General features: G+C 39.8%; 1 protein-coding gene across 2 annotated transcripts in view; it reads right to left on the bottom strand.

Moving 5' to 3' along the window:
- The window catches only part of FARSB (phenylalanyl-tRNA synthetase subunit beta), an 81,429-nt gene that overhangs the window by 38,366 nt on the left and 17,179 nt on the right, over window positions 1-25,884 (bottom strand). For both annotated transcript variants that reach the window (XM_047773625.1, XM_047773624.1), the window contains exons 6-15: window positions 24,191-24,341; window positions 23,047-23,155; window positions 21,622-21,692; window positions 19,844-19,905; window positions 18,859-18,910; window positions 14,569-14,630; window positions 14,083-14,290; window positions 13,518-13,598; window positions 8,930-9,022; window positions 3,429-3,546 (exon numbers count right to left, since the gene is read on the bottom strand). In XM_047773625.1, coding sequence (XP_047629581.1) covers window positions 3,429-3,546; window positions 8,930-9,022; window positions 13,518-13,598; window positions 14,083-14,290; window positions 14,569-14,630; window positions 18,859-18,910; window positions 19,844-19,905; window positions 21,622-21,692; window positions 23,047-23,155; window positions 24,191-24,341 — 1,007 coding nt within the window. The remainder of the gene's footprint in view (window positions 1-3,428; window positions 3,547-8,929; window positions 9,023-13,517; window positions 13,599-14,082; window positions 14,291-14,568; window positions 14,631-18,858; window positions 18,911-19,843; window positions 19,906-21,621; window positions 21,693-23,046; window positions 23,156-24,190; window positions 24,342-25,884) is intronic.

Genomic DNA, 25,884 nt, shown 5'->3' on the forward strand with positions numbered 1-25,884 from the left:
AGGAAAAATTCCAGAGACCAAGATGCAACGTATATGGCCTTAGGGATTACTAATACCTCGAAAGAGCAAACACCAAACAGTGCTCACCATGTGGCTGGAACTTTTCAAAGTACATTTCATTTTCACAACAAATCTAATGAAGTAAGTGCTATTATTACCCTCACTGTGCAGAGGAAACTGAGGCACAGGAAAAGTAAATTGTCCAATGCTAAGCCACTGGTAAGTGGCAGAGCCAGGGCTTACATGTGGGTGCTCTGTCTCAGTCGCTCTACGGAACTGCTGGGCTACCTCTCCTGCAGGGCCCTCTCTGTACATCACATGGCAGGCAGGGAGCCCATAGGTCCATAGTTAGGATAACCCATCAGAAAAGCTTCTTTTGTTATAAAATAAAATCCAGGCTTACACCAACCGGAAACATACTCCATATAAATTAAAGTAAAACTATGTTTTCAAAATGGTAGACTTACTGAGACTTACTTCCTCTTGTTCCTCAAATCCCAATAATATGATAGAAAATTTTAAAGAAAAATAAACCATAATAGTGCAAGATAGAAGGCAAAAGTAATGTCAGATGAAAATAGACTGATATGGAAAACAGCAAAATAATCACTACTAAAAACGAGTGTAAAAGAGGTCTGCTACAGAGATAAGAACTACTCCTCCTGATGAAATAAAGTGCAGCAGAAAAAAATTTTAGAGTTAAAAAGTCTATGGACAGGGTTTCTGGGGTTATCACCAGGGTGATTTGTTAAATGATGGCCTATAGCAGCACCAGCGCTTATCACCGTTCTCTCTCAACCTCCAAGCATGGGTCTTGGGGCCTTCCCAAGAAGCACAGAAAATTAAAAACAGCAAAGGCACCTTTACCTAGGACTGCAAAGTAAAGTGCTCCACGCCTACAGTGAAAGATTCTCTGTGGCAACTGTGGGGACCCCAGCTCGCTCCTCCCTCCCCTCACCCCTTCCGGACTCTAAGGGGCTGGCATGTGAGCATGCCCAGCCCTACAGGAAGCCTTTCAATTAGGCTGAAGCTTTATTACACAACTTTTGAGGAAATTTCTAATAATTAACCTAACCTATATTTAGAAATATGAATGGATCACCAAGGATCAAAACAACATAAAATTCAAAGAAGAGGCCAAAAGGTAACAAGTCAAAGTTAATAGAAAAATCTGATAATGGAATTCTCACTTATCTGTACCAACTGATGATTTATGAAGCACAAGAACCCTCAAAAGTATCTGCAGGGAGTTCCCACTGTGGCACAGCAGAAACGAATCTGACTAGTATCCATGAGGATGCAGGTTCAGTCCCTGGCCTCACTTAGAGGGTCGGAAATCTGGTGTTGCCGTGAGCTGTGGGGTATGTCGAAGATGCGGCTTGGATCCTGTGTTGCTGTGGCAATGGGGTAGGATGGCAGCTATAGCTCCTTTTCAACCCCTAGCCTGGGAACTTCCATATGCAAAAAAAAAAAAAAAAAAGTATCTGCAGCTGGCACTACAAATGTATTCTGATTTCTACTACAGGAGATTTACCACCCAAGGAAAATTCTGCATAGACTGATATGAAAATGAACTTTTATGCTCTAAGGATATAGGCACTGAGACCAAAATTTTGGTCCCAGCTCTAAGTGCCTTATTTTATACAGCTCTAAGCAAATGACCACTTTTCTGTCTTGATTTTCCAGTACATTAAATAGGGACAATATTTTTCTCATCTGCCGCAAAGAATTGTTTTAACAATCAAAAAAGAAAAAGTACCTTTAAAAAAGGTTTTTTGAAAAGCAAAAACTACTAAACACAAGGTGACTGATAACCAAAGACCCAGGGTGCACAGTGGGGAGCAGATGGAATCCAGCTTTGGCTGAAAAGTTTGCCACAGACAGTTCACAGACAGACAGCCAAGGTGGTCATTCCTCTACACCATCTGTTTCCTAAGACAGGAAACCAATAATTTAAAATCCATAGTTCTTAGCTGCTTTTGGTAGTTAGAATGACGTCATATTGTCCTCTTCGTGAAAAACTGAGGTAAAGGCCTCCTCTTTTGTCAACTGATTCAAAAGAACACACTCTGAATTCTAGAGTCTAGAGTAAGACTAAATGCTGCTAGGACTTCAACTGTTAAATCCATAGAGCCAGCAACTTCATCATTTGAGGGCACTGCTCACCGAATGATACCTCATATGCAGTTCAAAACAGTCAGACTTACGTAAGTTAAAGACATGGAGAAGTCAGAATTGCCATGAAATTACTTCTTGGCAATCAGTTTTAAGTACTCGCTAAATACAAATTATATGTATTAAAAAATAACTACTACATTCTAAATATTGAACAAAGCAACCTGCTGTACTAATAAGTCCAAGCCATGTTCAAAAGAAACAAAAACTGGTAAAACACATTTACAGTTATTGGTACAACAGTGATATGAACAATCACTGCTGAACTAGAATGGTAAGATATCAAGTATGTCAAAATGATATGCGTATAAATCATGTGACATAAGAAAAAACTATTCCATGGTGCTTTTCAAGTTGAGGTTCCAATAGAGTTCTTCATAAATATTATTAAATTCTTTGTCAAAATTTGCTTTCTATTGAAAGTAAGAGATATAGGGATTTCCCTGCTGGCTCAGCAGGTTAAGGATCCGGGGTCATCGCTGCAGTGGTTCTGGTTACTGCTGTGGCATGTATTCTATCACTGGCCTGGCAATTTCCACATGCTGCCAATGTGGCCCAAAAAAGAAAAAGAAAAAAAGAGAGATATAATAATCAAATATTTGACCTTGCTTGGACTGATAGGAATCAGTTATGAAAATTAAATTTATGAGGAGTTCTCATCATGGCTCAGCAGAAATGAATCTGACTAGTATCCATAAAGAAGCAGGTTCAATCCCCGGCCTTGCTCAGTGGGTTAAGGATCTGGCATTGCCATGAGTTGTGGTGTAGGTCGCAGATGTGGCTCAGATCCTGAGTTGTTGTGGCTGTGGCCAGCAGCTACAGCTCTGATTTGACTGCTAGACTAGGAACTTCCATATGCCGCCGGGTGCGGCCCAAAGACAAAAGAAAAAAGAAAGAAAAAGAAAATTAAATTTATGAAACTATTGGGAAAACTCAAACACTAGCTGGATATTTGATGGTAAGATACAATAATGGTGTTTGGATTATTTTTTTTTAACTGGGGTAGCTCTTTTAGAAATACAAACTAAAGTATTTATGAGATGATATCATGACTAGGATTTACAATAAAAAAATATGAGGAAGTAGGTTAGGGTATCAATGAAAGAAGCCTGGCCACCTAAGTATTGTTAACTACTGAAGTTGAGTGCTAGAATCATGGGAGTAATTACATTATTTCCTCTACTTTTATATACTGTTGAAATTTTTCATAATAAAAAAATGATTTAAGTATACAAATGAAAAGTGACTCTTACCTCTGCTAGAATCTTTTATTACAACGTCAGAGATTTCAAACAGTTTTAGAGGAAGGGGCATCTTCCGATTTGCAGCTATGGTTTTTAGGAGGCCAGGAAGAAGGGTAGTGCGTGCCACCTACAGGAGAAGACATGAAATTGCACTGACTAAATAGGAACCAGACAGACACCTGGTTAGTCTCCATGGCCTCGTAAGAAGCCAGTTTTGTAAAATGCAATACCTAAATATCTGAGTCATTTTAATTTCTAATTCTAGGACACTAATAAAGCAAAGTATTCTGGATTCCAAACTTACAAAATGAAAAATCATAAATTTGATTAAAAAAATAAGTGAGGAGCTCCCGTCGTGGCGCAGTGGTTAACGAATCCGACTAGGAACCATGAGGTGCGGGTTCGGTCCCTGGCCTTGCTCAGTGGGTTAAGGATCTGGCGTTGCCGTGAGCTGTGGTGTAGGTTGCAGACGTGGCTCGGATCCCGCATTGCAATGGCTCTGGCGTAGGCCGGCGGCTACAGCTCCAATTAGACCCCCAGCCTGGGAACCTCCATATGCCATAGGAGTGGCCCTAGAAACGCCAAAAAGCTAAAAAGCCAAAAAAAAAAAAAAGTGAAAAAGAAATACTATAATTTCCTGCATCTAGGATTAGTTTTTATCATTTTTTACATTACGGTTAGCATTCAAGATCTCAAATGTGCAAATTTTCATATCCTGCTTCATTTCACAAAGTAATTGAAGTAGATTACAAGAAATACAAATATTTAAATAGTATGAATATGAATTAACCAAATTTTTAAAAACTAGGTCCAAGGAAAATGTAAATGCAATTAAAATACTAGGACAATGAGGAAAACAGACTACAAATCTACAACTAAGAAAACCACAAAGCAGCTATGGGCAGGATGTAAATACAGTTTTCAGCTTAGGAGTCAAAATAGGAAAACATGTAGAGTTATTTCATTTTACTATTCATATGAAATACAAATTCATATTCTAATTCTTTAAAAAATTTTTTTTTTTTTGCTTTTCAGGGCCACACTCGTGGCACGCATGGAGGTTCCCAGGCCAGGGGGTCAAATTGGAGCTACCGCTGCCAGCCTACACCACAGCAACACTGGATCTATACCACGTCTACACCACAGCTCAGGGCAATGCCAGATCCCCAACCCACTGAGCGAGGCCAGGGATCGAACTCCACAACCTCATGGTTCCTAGTCAGATTCGTTTCCACTGCGCAACGACAGGAACTCCCTTAATTCTTTTTTTTAAAAAAAGGTAGGGAGTTCCTGTTATGGCACAGTGGTTAACGAATCCGACTAGGAACCATGAGGCAGCGGGTTTGATCTCTGGCCTTGCTCAGTGGGTTAAGGATCCGGCGTTGCCGTGAGCTGTGGTGTAGGTTGCAGACGTGGCTCAGATCCCACATTGCTGTGGCTGTGGTGTAGGCCAGTGGCTACAGCTCTGATTAGACCCCTAGCCTGGGAACCTCCATATGCCACAGGAAGCGGCCCTAGAAAATGCAAAAAGACAAAAAAAATAAAATAAAAAATAAAATAGGTAAAATTTCCCCACATTAGTCTGTGTAATAAAACTCTCATTCTAAGCTGTACGGTAGCTTCCAACACATCATTTTACTGGAAGGGTTTTATGAACGATGGTATGACATTTGCAGTCAGACTCCAAAACCATTATCTTTTGCTCAGACTCCTGCATGAGCTGCTTAGGGTAATTTCTCTGCTTCTATTATGATCTATTATTCTTCCCACAGAATGACTTCTTAAGACCTAAGTCAGATCGTGGAACTCTCCTGCTCAAAAATCTCCAGGGGAGTTCCTGCTGTGGTGCAGCGGTTAACAAATCCGACTAGGAACCATGAGGTTGCAGGTTCAATCCCTGCCCTTGCTCAGTGGGTTAAGGATCCGGTGTTGCCGTGAGCTGTGGTGTGGGTCACAGATGCGGCTCGGATCCCACATTGCTGTGGCTGTGGCATAGGCCAGCGGCTACAGCTCTGATTAGACCCCTAGCCTGGGAACCTCCATATGCTGCGGGAGCGGCCCTAGAAAAGGCAAAAGGACCAAAAAAAAAAAAAAAAAAATCTCCAACAGGCTTCCATCAGATTTTGATTAAAACCCATGCCCTATGTAGGACCCCATGCAAACCTAGCAATAGCCCCCTCTCCCACCTGAATACCTGCCACTTCCCTTGGCGTGAGCACAGTCCAGCCATCTGCTGCCAGCAGAATCCCATCCATCCGAGGCCACGACTCTAGCTCTTTCCTCCACCTCATACATTCTTCCCCTCGATTCACATGTAACTATCTTACTGCCTTCAAACCTCTGTGCAAAAGCCCTCTCCTACATGGGCCAGCCCTGGCCACCCTGGCAAAAACAGCAGCCTCTCCCATATCCTGCACAAGTCGCAGTAAGCCCTTAAAAGGACTTGCTAGATAGTGTTGAGGAAAAAAGAGATCACTCTTTTTACCCTACCACTCAACCAGCAAGCTGCTATTACCCTTCAACTTGTCATTGTCTAAAATATGAGTCACTTTTCCAACTAGACAGAAAGTCCCCAAACTGCTGTCAGAAACAAAACTACAATGTTAAAAAAACCAAAACAAAAAAAAGTTTAACTTATTGGGATATACACAAGCTACTTCTGTAGATGACTTTTCTTAGGTTTTTTTTTTTCCACTTTATTTTCCAGATAAAATTTATTTAAATACCCACAGCAATACAAAAAATTAAACCTGAATTTGATCAAGCTTCTAGATCTAACACCAATTTACTAGAAATAGAGGGGACCACTGAATATAGTCAGCAAAATCCTACATGTGAGAACTCTATAGGACAAATGATCCAGTTTCTTCCACAAAATGAAATGCAGACAGAAAAAGAAATGAAAATGGATGGAGGGGCAACCCGTGAATTAAAAGAGACTGAAGATGCACATCAATCAACTCTAATGTATGAACCTCACTTGAACCTCAATCAAACATACCTTTAGAGAAAAAAATAAAACACTTGAGAAAATTTGAAAAATAACTGGATATTTGAGGATATTACAGAATATGATTGCTATTTAGGGAGATATGATAATATTCTGTAATTGCATTTACAATAATAATAGTACAATTTTACTATAATGTTTCTATTATTTTATGCATTCTCTAACACATCTACTATCAGAAAACAGCTCAAAGAATTAAGCAAAAGATTAAGCTTAAACAATATATTGAGATCTAAGAACATTAACAACTTACATTTATTTTAACCATAAATAAATATATAACCTGTTAAATAAAAATCCTAACAGCAGGACATAACTATTCGTAAAGTAGATATAAAATATAGAACCTGTAAAATCTAAAAGACAGACTCAGAATTGCCTAACGGCTCAGCAGGTTAAGGATCCGGTGGTGTCACTGCTGTGGCTTGGGTAGCTGCTATGGTTCAAGCCCTGGCCCCAAACTTCCATATCTGTGGACGCACCAAAAAAAAAAAAAAAGACAAACTCTCTTTCAACTCTAATGTATTTTATGAATATTAATTCTTATATGTGCTGAGCCACAGCTATTTATAGTGACTTTTTTTTGGTCATGTCTGCAGTGTATGGAAGGGCCAGGGATCGAACCCACACCACAGCACAGACAATCCCAGAGTTCCTTAACCTGCTGAGCCACCAGGGAAATCCCTGTAACAACATTTACTGTGTTTATTTGTTTTCCTTCCACTTAGATAAAAGAAATCAGATAAGATGTAAGCCCTAAAGAACATAACATTACTACACTGTATCAAATCTATCAAGCTTGATAAGCGACACTGGAAGAAAAAGAAAAATCTGGAAAAAAATTAAAAATCCATTAAGATTTACTGAAAAAATCCTTTATCCAAACATATTTGAGTACCTCCTACTAAAAGAATACCTCAGACATCTTTTAGAAGCAGTAGAAAAATTAATGGAAGACACCAACATCAAATGCTTTCACTGACATGTGGAATCTGAAAAAAGGACAGACTGAACCTCTTTGCAGAACAGATGCTGACTCACAGACATTGAAAAACTTATGGTCTCTGGAGGAGACAGTTTGGGGGGTGGGGGGATGTGCTTGGGTTGTGCCATGGAAATCCTGTGAAATTGGACTGTGATGATCATTATATAACTAAAGATGTGATAAATTCGAGTAATAAAAAAATAAAATAAAGGAAAAAAAAATTAACAGACTTCAGAAAACAAAACATAAAACTATCACAACCCTTCCAAACTAGTGTAAAGAATCTTTGAAAAGTTCTGACACTGAATATAGAGAAGGAATTTATGTACTTGATGCATATTATTATCAATTAGTTCTTTAATCAGTCTCGTTCTAATTTGCCACATGAGTAGGTAGTTCTATAGATTAAATCAAAATTTTAAAAAATCTAAATATTAATATTTTTAGAACTTTTATACTTTAATTTAAAAATATTTTCATATTTTTAGAACTAATCCAGCCCACTACTTTTATAAAAGTGAAAACCAAGACACAAAGAAATGGAATTCCCATTGCGCCTCAGCTGGTTAAGAACTGGACAGAGTCTCCTCAAGGATGAGGGTTTGATCCCTGGCCTCATTCAGTGGGTTAAGGATACAGTGTTGCAAGCTGCAGCATAGGCCTCAGGTGCAGCTCCAATTCAGCCCCTATCCTGGGAATTTCTATACACCACAGGTGCGACCATAAAAAGAAAAAAAGATCCAAAGAATCTATTTCAAATCAGAGCATTCAGATATTTTATAACAGCATTAATTTTTTTTTTTCCCTTGTCTGTTTGCCTTTTCTAGGGCCGTACCCACAGCATGTGGAGGTTCCCAGGCTAGGGGTCTAATCGGAGCTGTAGTCGCCGGCCTACACCACAGCTCATGGCAACACTGGATCCTTAACCCACTGAGCAAGGCCAGATCGAACCCGAAACCTCATGGTTCCTATTCAGATTCTTTAACCACTGAGCCACGACAGGAACTCCAGCGTTAACTTTCTCAAAAGCATTTCCGTTACAATTTTAAGATTCCCCTTGATTCTAGAAGACATAAACTTCTCTAACACTTCCTGAAAAAAAAAATCATAAAACTGCATATATAAGAAAAATAGAGCTTATTAGTACGAAAGATGATTCAAAGTCATTGATAAGCAAAAGACAGAATAAGTTTGAAATGCTCTGTTTTGTAGTTAATACTCTAATCTATAATGTAAATCTCTTAACATTTACTATTAAGTGAGTATAATTTTCATTTAAATATTCCTAACCTCTATGTGAAACTGTGAATAAGCTAGACAATTACAACAAAAGGCACAGTCATATAGTCAAGATCTGGTATAAGAACCAAATAAAAATATAAACTTATCCAAGAGGAGATTCTAAAGGAGCTCTACAATTTTGCCATCTGAGGTAAAATAACTGAGAGACTTTTTCATAACTCATGTACTGCCTCTCAGTTTTTACCCAAATTCTTATCTACTTAGAACTCTTACCTGAAATTCAGCTGTTTTAGGATTACTTATGTGGACTGCCTTTGTTGCAGAGATATCCAAACCCAGTTTATCAGCAATATCTTCTTGAGAGCACTAAGAAACACACAGAAATAGATCAATATGGAAAAGCAATGACTAAATCTAATACAAAAAGTATTTAATGTTGTAACTCATCTTTTGATAGTCTCATAGGAATACAGATTATATAAATCGGTAAGCTAAGAACAAAAATATATCACTCAAATTCAGAACCACAGCAGATGCAATTAAATATTAAGAGCTCTCTTACAAGGAGTTCTAACCATGATGTAGAGCTCCAGTCCATTTTCCACAGAGAGATGGTGGTATAACCTGTTCTTGGGCCCTTCCTAAACTAACCTCCCATTTACCTTACTAGTCTAACCTTCTACAATTCCCTACTCATCTCCTGAACCATACACTTTTCCCTATATTTACCTGAAGTGCCCTTCCTCCTGCCATCCCCCAAGGCTCTACTTAAAAGACCTCTCTTCCACCCACTCCATAAATAAATCCCTAACGACTCCAGCCATCAATTTTCTCTCCTTCCTTGGTGTCCACGTGGCTTTCTGTTTGACTACTATTCTAACCTATGCTAAACCCAGACTGACTTGTGGCAGAATGGTAGGACTAAGAACAGAATTCAAGCAGCCTGAATCATGTCATTAAACTCAGTACAACTATTGTATATAGAATGGAAGCTCACCGGGGACCTGCTGTATAGCACAGGGAATGCCACTCAATAGTCTGTGGTAAGAATCTCAAAAAGAATGGATATGTCTTTGTGTATAACCAAACCACTTTGTTGTCTAGCAGAAATTATCACAACATTGTAAATGAACTATACAAAATAAAACTTTTAAAAATGGAAAAATAAAGTCTGTGCATATGTGCTTGATAAAGCTCCAGGTAATGAACGAACTCACCCACCAAAAAGAAAAAGATGCTTGCCACCCTCAAAAGTCAGGATGGTAGGCAGAATTATGAAAATAAATCTCAGTGATTACGAGATACACCAAGTCTAATAAATGAAACGAGATAAAGCAAATACAACGCTTGGCATAAATTAAGTGATCAAAAAATATTAATGATGATAAATAATGTCATTATTAAGAATGAACAATTATCCCACAGTGCTAATTTTCTGAAAGAACTTAAAACTTAACATGACAACTGATGTACCATCAGATTACTCTTTCCTATTTTCCAATATTAGGCAATATTCACTGCACTGTTCCACAAAACTGTCTTCAAGGACTATTGGTCTGTGTCTCACTTAGAAAAAAAGAACAGGTTTAGATCCATTTTATGCCAATGCCAATTCTAATAACTCTTGCTCTGTTGGGAAAGATTCTGAAGATACATCCAGACACAGCAGAAGAGAGCTCCCTGAGCTGCCACAACTGCAGTGGTGGAGAAAGGTGGCAGGCATGCTGGGAATAACCTTTTTTTCCTCCATAAAATGAAAGAGTTTTTATAACAAGAGTTAGTTATTTTTTTTAAGTCTTTTTTTTCCGCCTTTTCTAGGGCCACTCCTGTGGCATATGGAGGTTCCAGGCTAGGGGTCCAATCAGAGCTGTAGCCCCCAGCCTACACCAGAGCCACAGCAACTCGGGATCCAAGGCACGTCTGCAATCTACACCACAGCTCAGGGCGACGCCGGATCCTTAACCCACTGAGCAAGGCCAGGGATCGAACTCACAACCTCATGGTTCCTAGTCGGATTCATTAACCACTGAGCCACGACGAGAACTCCCTATAACAAGATTTAGATATAATGTGACCAGTTAGTTTGGAAATGCAATTTACATGATGCAATCTACTCTCAAACAGGACCAGTACTGTATGAATAAAATAAAAAGGCTCCACAGCAGTTCCCATTGTGGCTCAGCGGTAATGAATCTGACTAGTATCCATGAGGATGCGGGTTCGAATCCTGGCCATGCTCAATGGGTTAATGATCTTGTGTTCTCATAAGCTGTGGTGTAGGTTGCAGACTCAGCTCAGATCTGGTATTGCTGTGGTTATGGCTGTGGCAAAGGACGGCAGCTGAAGCTCCAATTCAACCCCTAACCCAGGCACTTCCATATGCCGTGGGTGCAGCCCTAAAAAGGAAAAGGTTCCACAGACACATGGCGATGCAGCCAGGTATCTGAGTGACCTTGCCCTTTATCATAGTGATGGACAATAAGGGACAGAGATAAGCAACGATTTAAATCAAGGTATCCTGAGGTGGCAGTAGCTGGAAATAGGATGAAATGTTTATAAATTTAATATTCACATATTTTAGAGTGTTAAAAAATACATGTAACAAGTAAATGAAGTCCATGATTATTTTATTCTCATAATAAGGCTAAAGTAGGCTTTTAGTTTTAAAAATGAAAAATGAGCTAATTTAAAAGAAAATATTGGCGTTCCCGTCATGGCACAGCAGAGACAAATCTGACTAGGAACCATAAGGTTGCAGGTTTGATCCCTGGCCTCATTCAGTGGGTTAAGGATCCGGCGTTGCCCTGAGCTGTGGTGTAGGTCGAAGATGCGGCGTGGATTCCATGTTGCTGCGGCTGTGGTGCAGGCCGGCAGCTATAGCTTTGATCAGACTCCCAGCCTGGAAACCTCCATATGCTGCGAGTATGGCCCTAAAAAGCAAAAATAAAATAGAAATAAAAAAACAAAGCAAATGAAAAAAAAAAAAAAAGGAAAAGAAGAAAGAAAATACTACTACTAGTACGCAGATAGAGCAGAAATCACAGGGAGTTCTCTAGCACCTAACTCCTTTACCCCTTCACCGTGATAACGTGTTGAAGTGACCACAGACAGTAGTGGAACAGACTGTTTCTGACGCTCCTGGTGGGACAGTTCAGTCACAGGCCGAGGGTACAGGTAGACCTGGGCTGGAATCCCTGGTCCACAGCCAATTGGCTTCAAGGAGCAGGACAAGATACGTAAATCAAGCGCTGTGTAAGACAGAAACAGCTACTCCACAGGGCTGCACCCAGGGACAGAATCGCCTACATAAAGCCCTCAGTGCCAAGCTATCGCTATGAGGCAAAGTATGTGCTCCCCTTGAGCCGAATGGGGCTGCGTGGTTACAAAATCATTCCTCTGCCACTTAATGTAATTTGTAAAAATAGGATACATTGAAAAAGAATTGGATACACTTCTTTACATTACATCACTTTCCATGAAGTCACTGCTGCTCCCGACTACACATGTGCATGTGGGGTGTACGTGAACAACATGGCCCGCCAACCTTTTCAGGCTGACGTGACAGAAAAGCACTCTTCCACAAGGCCAGATTCTGGTCACGTTTTCCTGTTCTCCGTGTAAACTTTGCTGAGTACTAATGCTCTCCTGGCACAGGCTTCCTCACTGATACAGTGCCTGGCCTATGACAGATGCCCCATAAATGTTGTCAAATAAACAACTGCTAAATCGGGAAAATGAAGGTGCTGAACTAGATCTGCACGGTCCCTTCCAACAGTAACAGCCTATGAATTACAAATGCTCAATCAAGCAATGTGAGAGAGACTGCATCTCCCCACCGACCCTCTGGGCTGGTAATAATTCCCACCGATGCCCCTGCAAATACTTTAAAAGTCTGAAGAGTTCCCATCGTAGCTCAGCGGAAACAAATCTGACTAGCAACCATAAGGACGCAGGTTCAATCCCCGGCCTTGCTCAGCGGGTCAAGGATCCAATGTTGCCGTGAGCTGTGGTGTAGGTTGCAGACGTGGCTCCCACATTGCTGTGGCTGTGGTGTTGGCCGGCAGCTGTAGCTCTGATCGGACCCCTGCCTAGCCTGGGAACCTCCATGTGCCACGAGCGAGGCCCTACAAAGACAAAATGCAAAAAACGGTAATAATAATAAAAAGCCTGAGAATTTTAGGGCTGGAATTGAGCTGGGGGAACTTTCCTGGTTGTTTTGGTTTGGTTTTTGACCCACACTGTTAAGCTGAAACGTACTTTGAACACTCGAAACTACACTCTGGGCACCACAGAAAAGCTCAGCAAGAGAGAAAAAGCAACTACAAATTGCATACACATTTCATTCTCTTCACATGGTCAATCTGCTGGAAGAAGGAGATTTCCGTCTGATTTTGTAATAAAATTCATTTCCTGATTTAGGCCTTTTATGTCAGCTTTTCAACTCAAAGCAAATGTTTGTGACCATGTTCAAAGACAAAGAAATAAGTTTAATGTGGAACAGTCCACAAGCCCTTAACCAGGGCGGCATCTAGTGGGCACGGCTACAACCAAATTAAGGTTAAAAATTCTAACCTAATAAATCTGGTTATGAAGTTTATTGTGAACCCTCAACACTTACATGAAACTCTAAAATACAGTCATCTAAGACACTGCTCCAGTCCTTCGTGCCTTTCCATGACTAAAACGAGAAATCTTCATCATTTCTTTACCAGAAATTATACAATCTCAAGTAACAGAGTTATTCTTCCAGAACCTGGAAACTTCATGAATTTTTATAAATTCATAGAAGGACTCATACATCAAGTAATTCAGAGATTCAAAGAAAACAATCAGCAGAGCAGAAAAAGCAAATAAAACATACCAGGGCAAAGGTAAGTGCTTCAGTGAATCCAGCAGCTGCCATGTCATGTCTCAGGAGTTCTGTGAACTTATTTAGGGGGAACTGGGGGAGAAAAATAGTTTAAATAAAATTCTCACTCTTTTTTAAAAGAGATTTATAGAAAACTTGTCATTTAAAGGAAACCACCCATCCTCACTAGTACACTGCTAATCCCGCCACTTCCCCATGGCAACCCTACCCACCTCACTACACCAATACCCCTGCACAGATGTACACACCCCATTCCCACCTCTTCCATACACGGCTGCTGCCGTCACGCCCAGGAAAATGAATCACCCAGTTAAGGATGCAAGAAGGGCTCCGAACTTGAAACCTGTCTTTCTTCAAAGAGCTCGTCACCACAGGTTTTCAACGTGCTCTAATCAATCGGGCATCTGTTTTGTATCCTCTCCACAGCAAATGCCTCTCAGAGCAGAGCATGTCCAATACTCCTTAATTCCTATGTTCTGTTTCTCTCGAAGCCTTCCTGGCATTCAATAATCAGTTTCTAACAATTAGGAGTGTTTATTTAAGGGGGCAATCTTACTTGATTAGCTATGGTGTATGTTTTCGGGAGAGTCATCTGAATGTTGTTATATCCATAAGCAATAGCTGCATCTTCTATGATATCACAGGCATGGATAATGTCGGCTCTGGTCGGAGGGACCTCAATCTCAATCTGATGCCCATCGCCTATGACTTCTGACTTTAAACACATCCTGGTCAGAAGCTTGGCAAGATTTTCTGGAGTTTCTCTGCAATAGGAATGTACAAACCATAAACTTCACGGAATTATTTAAAATATGTTTCCATTTTGTTTTAAAATACGCTACTACCTGAAACAGTGACCTTTCTTTGTGAATTCCAACAGACACCAGACATTCTGAGGTTCTATCATCACTTAACTTAGTCTTAAGGGATATCAAAATCCTCTCCAAGCCCTTTTTTCAGGAAAAATTAAGTAGTCTTGTGTGTACTTCATTCTTAAATTCTCTTCAATAGTAAATAAATCAATGAAGTTTGCAGAGCATACCTGATTCCAATTTTTTTGTTAATTAGATCAGCTCTCACTATCTCCTTTCGGTAAGCCAGTTCCTTAGAGAGAAAAAGTTTGAGAGACTTAAATCATTCCCATCAGATACAGCATTAGCCTTTAATTCGATTCATTGTTGAGGTTTCATGTCTCCCCCCAAGAAACTGTCATTAGAGCCAGACATTGAAAATAAACTAAACTAGGAGCTTCAAAACATTATTTGCTATCATACATCCATACAGGAATATTCTATTTGCTAAACAACTGGAACTGTTTGGAAATCTTCTAAAATGCCAAACACTCTTCACTTTTACATCGTCAATTACCATTCTCTTCATCAAAACACTGGTGCATGACACCCTTTCTAAAATGTTTACAAATCCTGCTGAAGATTTTCACTATCATCTCACGCAAATACGTATTTATGACCAAGAAAGACTAATTCATGTGTCCTACTGCACTAACCATCATATAAATCTAAGTGTTATGAAGTCATTCCTTTCCTAACATTTTTTTTTCAGGTAGGGAAACGCAATCATGCCCCAGTCCAAGCTGTCAATTGCTCCAGGAGACAGCAGGGCTGGCAGCACCTTGTGAACTAGTACTCACTCCCCTTCAGACAGTTCATAAACTCTACCATGTGAGATAGGAATACACACACATAAAATCCGGGCTTTTTAGCAACTTTGGAAACATACATATGAATATTTTTTAATCACTCTATTACTCACAAAAATGTAAAAAGCACTAGCAAAAAAGGCAATACATTTTAAAACCTGTTTGGACTCAGGTAAGGACGATGGCCAGTCTTGCCACTGGCAGTTCTCAGAGCAGAAGCATCATTATCACCCAAGTGCTTCTAGGAAATGCAAACTCTCAGGCTTTATAGTTAGTGGCAGTTACACCAATCTACAGATTCCGGATCTGAGTGTTATCAAGATCTCCAGTGATGGGAATGCACAAGAGAGTTGGAGACGCCCTGGAAGGCATGCTAAAAATAACAGTACGAACACTTCCTGAACAGTAAATATGAGCTATGCAGGACAAAACTCACTTTTAAAATAATCTTACCTCTCACACTAGGATCCTCATGTGACAGATAAGGAATCTGACTTTTAGACTAATAACTAGTCCCCGATCACAACAACAGCAGGCTGCTGAGCCCTAGCACTGCCATAGTCCCAGTGCTTAGAAAAACACTCGTCAGAAAATAAGCCCTCGATCTACAGTTAATGAGTAGATGCACACGTGAAGCAACAACTGATCTAATGAATTCCACGAGTTCAAGCAGAATAATTCCAAAGCTCACACCATTAACCATTAGTCTAACTACCACTTATTATCTCCTCCAGTTCTCTTATTCCAAACTCTATTAGTTTATATGAAATAACAGATTAGGAGAGAACTTTCAAAGTGTTTGGAAAAATATGCTATTTTGAGTGAGGAAGACTCAGCTTCCCCAGAGGATCAACCTCTTCTGAGATGACAGTCTGAGAAGAGCTGGTCCGACCCAAGCTTAGAAGGAAACAAATTAACAAATGACAAAACACCAGTGTATACTCTTTTACAGAAAGCCATCCATTTCAAATTTATGAAAGCTCCTTATAATACAAATAAATGATTTCCAGAAATTAGCTACACGAGAACAAAAATGAACCAAATTTTGAGAGATTTCTTTTTCTTCCCAAAGGTACATATTTCATTTTAACACTTGACAATTTTTCAAACTAGAAAGAAAACTTTTCCCAAATCAGGCTTTATTATAAAACTGACTAAACTGCTATCTCTATAGCTAATTCCAACTACCACTGTGCTCAACCATATAAATGGCCGCCATTTCTTTCCTCTCTGTATCCATAACCTTTCAATGTGATGCTGTAGGTCCTCTCATCAGGAAAGAGACTCTATTTCTCCCTTTCGCAAATCTAGCAAAGTGACGCTTTGGCCAACAGGACACCATGCTTAAAAGCACTTGAGCATTAGACTTGCTCTCTTGCTATTATGAATACTGCAACCACCACGTGAAGAAGTCCAAACTAGCCTGCTGAAAGATGAGAGACACTTGACCAAGAAGCAGATATGTGAGTGAGGCCATCCCAGGTTATCCTGCTAATAGCCCACCCACCAGCTGGAGCTCTGCAGAGACTAGCCCAGCCAGTCCAGACCAGAACTACCCAGCTGACCCACAGAATCATAAACAAATGGTTGGGGTTTTTTTGTTTTTTCTTTTTAGGGCCAAATCCACAGCATATGGAACCAGGTTAGGGTTGAATTGGAGCTACAGCTGCTGGCCTACACCATAGCAACAGCCACGCCAGATCTTAGCTGCATCTGTGTCCACACCACAACTTGAGGCAATGCCCGATCCTTAACCCACTGAGCAAGGCCAGGGATTGAAACCATATCCTCAAGGATACTAGTCAGGCTCTTAACCTGCTGAGCCATGATAGGAACTCCCAACAAATGGTTGTTTTAAGTCAGTAAATCCTGGGGTAGTTTGTAACTTGACAGAAGCTAACTGGTAACAGCCACTAAAACCAATTTTTTTACAAAAAGATATTGCCCATAATTTCAATCATGCTTTCTATAGTTACACATCTTTTTTTTTTTAAAGGGCTGCACCTATGGTACATGGAAGTTCCCAGGCTAGGAGGTGAATCAGAGCTGTAGCTGCCAGCCTGTGCCATTAGCCACAGCAACGCCAGATCTGAGCCACATCTGTGACCTACACCACAGCTCACAGCAATACTGGATCCTTAACCCACTGAGCAAGGCCAGGGATTGAACCCACGTCCTCACAGATACTAGTCAGGTTCATTACCACTGCGCCACCATGCGGACTCCACATTTAATTTGAATAGTAATTAATACTCTAGAATAAAATATGATGCTAAATACTAGTGTTTTCAGGAGAGGGAGGTTTTGATATTGGCAGGTTTTATCTACTTCAAAAACTTTTTTTTTGTCTTTTTAGGGCTGCACCCATGGCATATGCAGGTTCCCAGGCTGGGGGTCTAATCAGAGCTACAGCTGCCCAGCCTGCACCACAACAACGCCAGATCACAGCAATGTCGGATCCTCAACCCACTGAGCAAGACCAGGGATTGAACCTGCAAGCTCATGGTTCTTAGTCGAATTCGTTTCCGCTGGCGCCTGACAGGAACTCCCTAAAAACTATATAAATAGTAGAAACTATTCTATGCTCTGATTTACTTCATAAGTGGCAAATGAATTGTGAAAAATCCAAAGAACTCAGAAAGAATGGCCTCAGTGAATTAGAACCACAACTAAATGATTGTGACACTGTGAGAATGTGTTGGAATGGCCATGTAGGGGGTGAAAAGCCCAATCAAGAATAACGGGGGGGCTAGCATTGTGGCACAGCAGAAACAAATCCGACTAGGAACCATGAGGACGTGGGTTCAATTCCTGGCCTCGCTTGGTGGGTTGGGGAACCAGTTTTGCCGTGAGCTGTGGTATAGGTCTCAGACACAGCTTGGATCCTGTGTTGCTATGGTTGTGGTGCAGGTCAGCAGTTGTAGCTCCAATTCAACCTCTAGCCTGGGAACCTCCATATGCCACAGGGGAGGCCCCAAAAATAAATAAGTTAATAATAATAATAATAATCCTAGTTTTGGAGTTCTCCTGTGGCACAGTGGGTTAAGGATTTGTTGTCACTGCAGCAGCTTGGGTTGCTGCTGTGCCAAGGGCCTGATCCCTGGTCCAGGAACTTCCACATGGCTCGAGCATAGCACCCCCTGCCCCCAAAAGAATAATATAGTTTAAATTTTTATCAAGATCTTATGTCTTCAAAATAATTGTGCTTACTACTAAATTAGTCCTGTTAACACACTTGGAATTGTTTGCTACAGCAACGGCCTTTCAGAACTGCTAATTCAAGTGTGACACAGACTAAGTATAGAGGGCTGAGTAATCTTAAAAGAGGCGAGACTATAAATTACCCAGTTACCTAGTTAATAAGGGAGTAAATCACAGGAATCATGGCCACATAATGCTGTGGTATAAGAGTATATTAGGACTACCTGGGCTTAAATCCTTGCTCCGCTGTTGAATAGCAGTAGGCAAGCTATTTACCATCTCAAGGTCTCCCTATCTACTAAATGCTATATTAACATTACAGGGTTAATGTGAGGATTAAATCCATGTAATGCACACAGTAAAGTGCCTGGCCTGTAGCTGGAGGGATGGATAGATAGAAAGAGCACAAGCATGCTGAGGCTACTATTACTGCTGTTGTCAAAATCGTCATCAAGTCACTTCTGTACTTACTGGAAAGGTATGTAATTTTCCATTAGGAAAAACTACCTCAGCTGCTTCAACCCTGAAAAATAAATAAATAAAGCCAGAAATAAAATTAAATAAGTAAAACTTACGTGGGGAAAAAGAGCCATAAATTCCAGAAATGTGTGGTTAACAAAATTTCCACTTTGTCAACAACTGCAGCCTCAACACGTTCAACTCATTCACATTCCAGCACTGCTGTCTGGATCTACTCTCCCACATGCAACACTATTCTTTTGTTTCCTGTGGCTCCCGTGTCTCTCCAGGCAGTGCCCACTTGATAAGTTTATCTCCCTGTGGTGCAAAGCACCCAAACTCTACGAACTCCATGCCAACACTGATGTACATGCCAGCCTTCACCAGGGTCATGGTGCTACACAACGACAGCTGACCAACATAAACACTAAAACGCCAATTAAAAAAAAAAATCTAACACAGCCGTACAATTTCAGTCATGCTTTCTACAGTTGAACATTTGTTTTTGAATTATAATACTCCAGAATAAACCATGATGCTAGTACACAGTAAGGACCACATTGTTTTGATAAGTAATTTTTTTAAATAAAAATTTAGCTTTGGAATATAGCAATCTTACTGGTACATGTGGAATATATACTTTTCTCTTATATATGATTACCTTGGTTAGCTGTTCTTTTGCTATTCCTCCTGCTTATATTCCCAAATCCCATGATCCTTAAATGCAGCTTAAATGTCACTGCCTCCATGAGGTCTGCCCAGATTGCCTCAGTTAGCAGTAACTTGTCCTTAAAAATGGCCAGAACATCACTGAAACTTTTTAAAGTACTTATCACCTTTTACTTTAGACATTATTTATTCATGTCTTAGCTCCCTAGAGAGATTATATATTCTAGTTACAGAAACCATATTTTCATCTTTATAATTGGCACAAGGCCTTTATGCTTTAACTTCAGAACAAGAGGCCATCATCGATAAAGATAGTGAGTGAACTTACGTAAACTGATTATCACAATATTCACTGAACATGGTGACAATAGTATCAAGAACTATTTTTGCCTGCAAAGGAAAAAAACAATTATTATGGTAACTCATAAATATACCATCTCTTCACTCAGATGGAAATGAATCTTTAATTTACTCTCCAAACATCTAAAAATGGACCTATGTATATAAATTTTAAAGAAAGAAGTGGAATAAAAACCCTTGAGCTAGAGTAGGTCTGACCTTATCTTCAAGTGTTCTGCATTTATGTGGCTCTCTTGAGAGTTACATCCATGACTGAGACAAATCATTTATTTTCCCACCCCTCCCTTGGGTTCACCAAGTTTCAAGAAAGACAGATGGCTAACTATGGCAGTAAACCTTATCAATCTCATAAGTCTCTGCAGCCAGATGACAGACTTGGCCCATCTACTTACTAGTAGTCTGACTCTGGGCAAGTTAACTTATCTTTGTACTTAAGTCTATTTGTCTAAGTAGAGGTGATAAAAGTTCATACTTCATTTGGTTAATATAAGGATTAAGAATGGGAAAGTGTGAGCATGAGAGAGAGAGTGAGTGTGTGTGTGTGTGTGTGTGTGTGTGTGTGAGAAAAACATAGAGCAATGCCTAACACACAGTGACAGCCATACAGATTTTTTTTTTTATTCAAAGAAATGCTTAAGGAAAAATACAGTAACCTTACTGGGATATATGCTTTTCTTTAATGTATACTTCATTTACATACAAGCTTCAGGCAAGATATTCAGGGTCTGGTTATGTGTAATTTTAAAAGAAGTTTTTAATAGGAAAAGCTATGTAAACCTGACAATATTTCTGAAGGCAAATATGGTACATACGAGTTGTAAATGAAATATCTGGAATTCCCGTCGTGGCTCAATGGTGAACGAATCCAACTGGGAACCAAGTGGTTGCGGGTTCGATCCCTGACCTTGCTCAGTGGGTTGAGGATCCAGCATTGCCATGAGCTGTGGTGTGGACTGCAGATTTGGCTCTGGTCCTGCACTGCTGTGGCTCTGGCACAGGCCAACAGCTATAGCTCCACTTGGACCTCTAGCCTGGGAACCTCAATATGCCGCAGGTGCAGCCCTAAAAAGACAAAAACAAAAAAAATTTTTTTATCAAGTACAAAAGTTATGAAATTAGCACTGAAATGAAGCCAATAAGACTAATACTTTATACAGATGGCATTACAATGCATACCCCATTCTCTGTTTCACAGTTATGTGTGTGGCTAACTCTCTCACAAGATGACAAGCTTCCTGGAGTTAAGAACATATAACTTTTTTTTTTTTGGTCTTTTTAGGGCCCCACCCGCGGCATGTGGAGGTTCCCAGGCTAAGGTCCAATTGGAGCTGTAGCTGCCGGCCTGCACCAGAGACACAGCTATGCCAGATCCTCGCCGCATCTGCAACCTACACCACAGCTCATGGCAACACCAGGTCCTTAACCCACCAAGCGAGGCCAGGGATTAAACCCGAAACCTCACGGTTCCTAGTCAGATTCGTTTCCGCTGCTCCATAATGGGAACTCCATATAACTCATTATTAAATTCATGGCATTGGAAAGATAATAGGTGCTCGCTGAACATTTGTCGACTGAATTAAAGCACCACAACCAAAGTACAGAATATTGACATCTTTCTAATTTTAAATTCCTAAAATATGTTCCCACCTACAAAATAAACATTTTTAAAGTTTAGCCATATAGTCTTGGCACAGAAGTAAAAAATCTATCCTAACAGTACAAAAATAGAATAAAAGTTTTATTTACCTTAGTAAAGTCAGTTCCTGTGCATTCAATAAATACATTTCTAGTATTCACTGTTATTTTGGAATGATTTCCTGCAACAAACAGAACAACAAAACAAATCGGTTTCAGAAATAGAAGTACACTAAAAAGCTCTACAAAACAGAAACTACATTTTAATTTAGAATATAATATAGGGAGTTCCTGTCGTGGCGCAGTGGTTAACGAATCCGACTAGGAACCATGAGGTTGCGGGTTCAGTCCCTGCCCTTGCTCAGTGGGTTAAGGATCCGGTGTTGCCATGAGCTGTGGTGTAGGTTGCAGACACGGCTCGGATCCCGTGCTGCTGTGGCTCTGGCGTAGGCTAGTGGCTACAGCTCCGATTAGACCCCTAGCCTGGGAACCTCCATATGCCGAGGGAGCAGCCCAAGAAATAGCAAAAAAACAAAAAACAAAAAACAACAACAAAAAAATTAGAATATAATATAAACTGACACCTCGGAGGTAAGGAGATATACAACTTTTAAGTTTCTATTAGAAGCTACAGGATAAAGATAAAAATAAAAACAAGGCTTTACTAAATGCATTCAATGTGTCAGGTACTTAACAGAAATTGTCTCATCTCATTTTCACCACGACTCCATGACAGAGCTGCAGGCAGGACTACTAAAATTCAGAGATTAAGCTCACTGACCACAATCCCAAGCTATGAAGCAGCAAGGCTAAGATCTGGGTCTGGATCTGGCTCACTCCAAAGCCCTACAAGTACTAGAGTCCAAGATCTTAGGGAGGAAAAGATTCTTCTTCTCATCTTAAATCAACTGAACCCACTTCAGCTCTAGGAAGGCAAACATCTATGGCTTTGCCATCACTAAATTTTACAAATACATTCAAGATGCTTCAACAAAGGCTTCAGAGAGGAGTTCAGAGGGTAAAATGCAGTTTTAAAGGTCTTTCGTTTTTTTGTTTTTTTGGTTTTTTTTTTTGCCCACAGCCATGGCATGTGGAAGTTCCCAAAAGGGATTGAACCTGAGTTGCTACAGTGACAACGCTGGATCCTTAACCCGCTGCACCACAAGGAAATTCTTCAGCTATGAAAAGGCAGGCCAGATGGAATCTGACATGGAATTTAACTAAATGAATTATCTGCTAAAACCAACATGTCAATACCCTTTGGAAGAATATAAGAAAATCCAAAGAATAGCACCAGAAAACATTTATAAATTACAAATATATATGTATTTACAAATTATATAAAAATCACCAGTGCAATATTGAATAGATGAATGAAGAGAAATATTATAATTAAATCCACAAAGGACTTGAGATTCTCAGATTGTTATCTGATTGATTCAGCCAAGGCTATTGAGAATTCCATAGAAATGCTAAAGACAAAGAGGGAAACTGGGGAAAAAAAAAAAAACCTACGATGTGTAAGACATAACTCACCATTGATGATTGGAGGCATGGAAAGGACTACACCATTGCTGTCATAGATAACTGGATACAGAGGTTTGTTTTCAATTATATGTAAATAATGTTTAAGTTGATTGTCAGTCTGGAAAAAAATTAAGTCAAAGAAAATGAGTTTTTTATTTCTATCACCATAATTAGTTTACATACCTCGCTAGCATAAAAAGAAGGTGGAAAGTCAGAAAAACAATGAAGCAGCCCCCAAAAGTTCTAAACGAATAACATTTTCTAATATAGATATCTCAGTTCCCTGACACAACCTCATCTCCTACTGCGGAAAGATGAGACACACCACAATTGAGTTGTTCTACACGACTGAAAACAGATTTGCAGAATAAGCCTGAATCACCTTAAGCAAAACACAATCCATACAAATTTAGATAAGTAGGAAGAAATCACTTGCAAATCAGGCCAATGATAATAGCTCCTTTTTCCAAATAATGCCCACCTCTTCTATGATTTGTTAAGTGCAATTAAACACTGAATTCATTTTCACCGCTGGACTCTACATGCTAATAATGGGAAGTAGATGCTTTGTAATAGTGCACCTCTACACACACAAAAATCTTAATTGTACCTTACATTTGCATAAGTTTTAATGGTACCTAAATATGAATATTACAATGTAGTATGCCCTACCTCAGTGGTTCTCAATCCTAGTTGTTCATTAAAAGTAGCTGAGAGGATAAAAAAGTAATAATAGGAGTTCCCGCTGTGGCTCAGCAGTAACAAAACTGACTAGTATCCATGAGGATTTAGGTTCAATCCCTGGGCTCGCTCAGTGGATTAAGGATCCAGTGTTGCCATGAGCTGTGGTATAGGTCTCAGACACGGCTCAGATCTGGCATTGCTACGGCATAGGCTGGCAGCTGCAGATCCAATTCGACCCCTAACCTGGGAACATACATATGCTATGTCCCTAAAAAGCAAAAAAAAAAAAGTAATAATAAACACAACTATGCCCAGACCCTACTCTAAATCTAATGAATCAAAATCTCTTGGTTGGAGCCCAGACACTGATATTTTTTCAAAAGCACTCATTACATTGTCTTAAGACTTGACTTTGGAAGAATTTCATGATTTATGCAGAGCTATGACATTAATATAAAAGACCATTTACCTTGTATATGTTCATCAGTTCACAGGCTGTATACTCCTTGCTCTTATTTAGAGGTTTGAATTTGATGTCTGCAGGCTTCTTTGCAGTGTAAGTAAATGGGCCTGACAAAGTGTCCAAATCATGGGTACCAATAGCAACAAGTGCTCTTTTCCTAAACGTGGAAAGCAGAGAAAGACAAACAGAAAAAGAGATTTGAATATTCCAAAGCAGAAGTTCTAACGATAATATCAACTACAGGTCTTTAAAAACTATTTTTAGTCTCTAAAATAGCCCATTACTACATAGCACCTTTACAACCATTGAATTATGAGAACTTGGGAGTTCCCATCGTGGCTCAATGGAAATGAATCCGACTAGTATCCATGAAGATGCAGGTTTGATCCCTGGCCTTGCTCAGTGGGTTAAGGATCCAGCATTGCTGTGGCTGTGGTGTAGGCCAGCAGCTACAGCTCTGATTCGACCTCTACCCTGGGAACTTCCAAATGCCATGAGTGTGGCCCTAAGAGCAAAAAAAAAAAGAATTATGAGAAATTACAAAACTACATAAAATACATTATTTCAGTAGCTAAAGTAAATTCTTCCACTATGTTTTCCCAAGTACTATGTTATCAGGACATTTTCAAAATCAAGATACATTTTGCTTTTAACCTATTTTCTCTTAGTGTCCTCAAGTAAACATAAATGTTTTATTAAATTAGAATAAACTACAAAAAAAAAAACTGCTGTGTTTTTTGGCTTTTTTATATGTTCCTAAATTTCTGGTCACACAGCTATATTGCTTTATTAATGGAAATCATTTAATTTTGAGTACTGTGAATCATAAAGTTTAACCTGTAAGGAAATTTCAAGAGCTATTAATTTCATTTGTTCTACAGTTTATCTGCAAAGGATTTAAGGTAATTTTAGAACCGTAAAGCAAGAATTTAAAGCAAGTAGGAGACAAAGAAATAAAAGTAGGGATGTAAAATGGAGCCAGAAGAAATGCTGATACTCAATCAACATCTCAAGGCCTATAGTCTTATAACAAAGGGTCAGAGATTTGGTTCTAAGCTTTCCAACAGACAATCCAAAAACAGAAATCTGATCAGAATTTATTATGTTCCTAAGAATTCTTTACATCAACTATACTCCAATCAAATTTTTAAATTTTTTTAAATTTCAAAAAAAACTCTTAGATTTCCGATCATGGCTCAGCAGTTAGCAAACTCGACTAGCATCCTCCAGGACTCGGGCTTGATCCCTGGCACGGCTCAGTGGGTTAAGGATCTGTTGTTGTTGAGGTGTAGGTCACTGACGCAGGTCGGATCCCACATTGCTATGTCTGTGGCGCTGGCTGGTGGCTACAGCTCCAATTGGACCGCTAGCCTGGGAACCTCCATATGCCGCGGGTGCGGCCCTAAAAGGAAAGGATACGATACAACACAATACGACACAATACAACACAATAAAATAAAACAAAAAAATATATAATAAAATAAAATAAAACAAGTTCCAATGGCTGTCACTGGACACAAGGCAATGAAGGGCAGCAATCCTTAAAGACAGGAAACAGAGGAAGTGAGCCCTACGACCGCCCAGCTGACTGCCTATAGGGGTTTCAAGCCACGAGGGCAAGAAAGGAGGTCCCATTAGAGCCCAGTGGACACCCTAAGCTGAAGAGACATGGCTGAGAGTCTAGGGAGCTCAAGACGACC

This window comes from Phacochoerus africanus, chromosome 3 (assembly GCF_016906955.1).
Source record: "Phacochoerus africanus isolate WHEZ1 chromosome 3, ROS_Pafr_v1, whole genome shotgun sequence".
Lineage (NCBI taxonomy): Eukaryota > Metazoa > Chordata > Mammalia > Artiodactyla > Suidae > Phacochoerus > Phacochoerus africanus.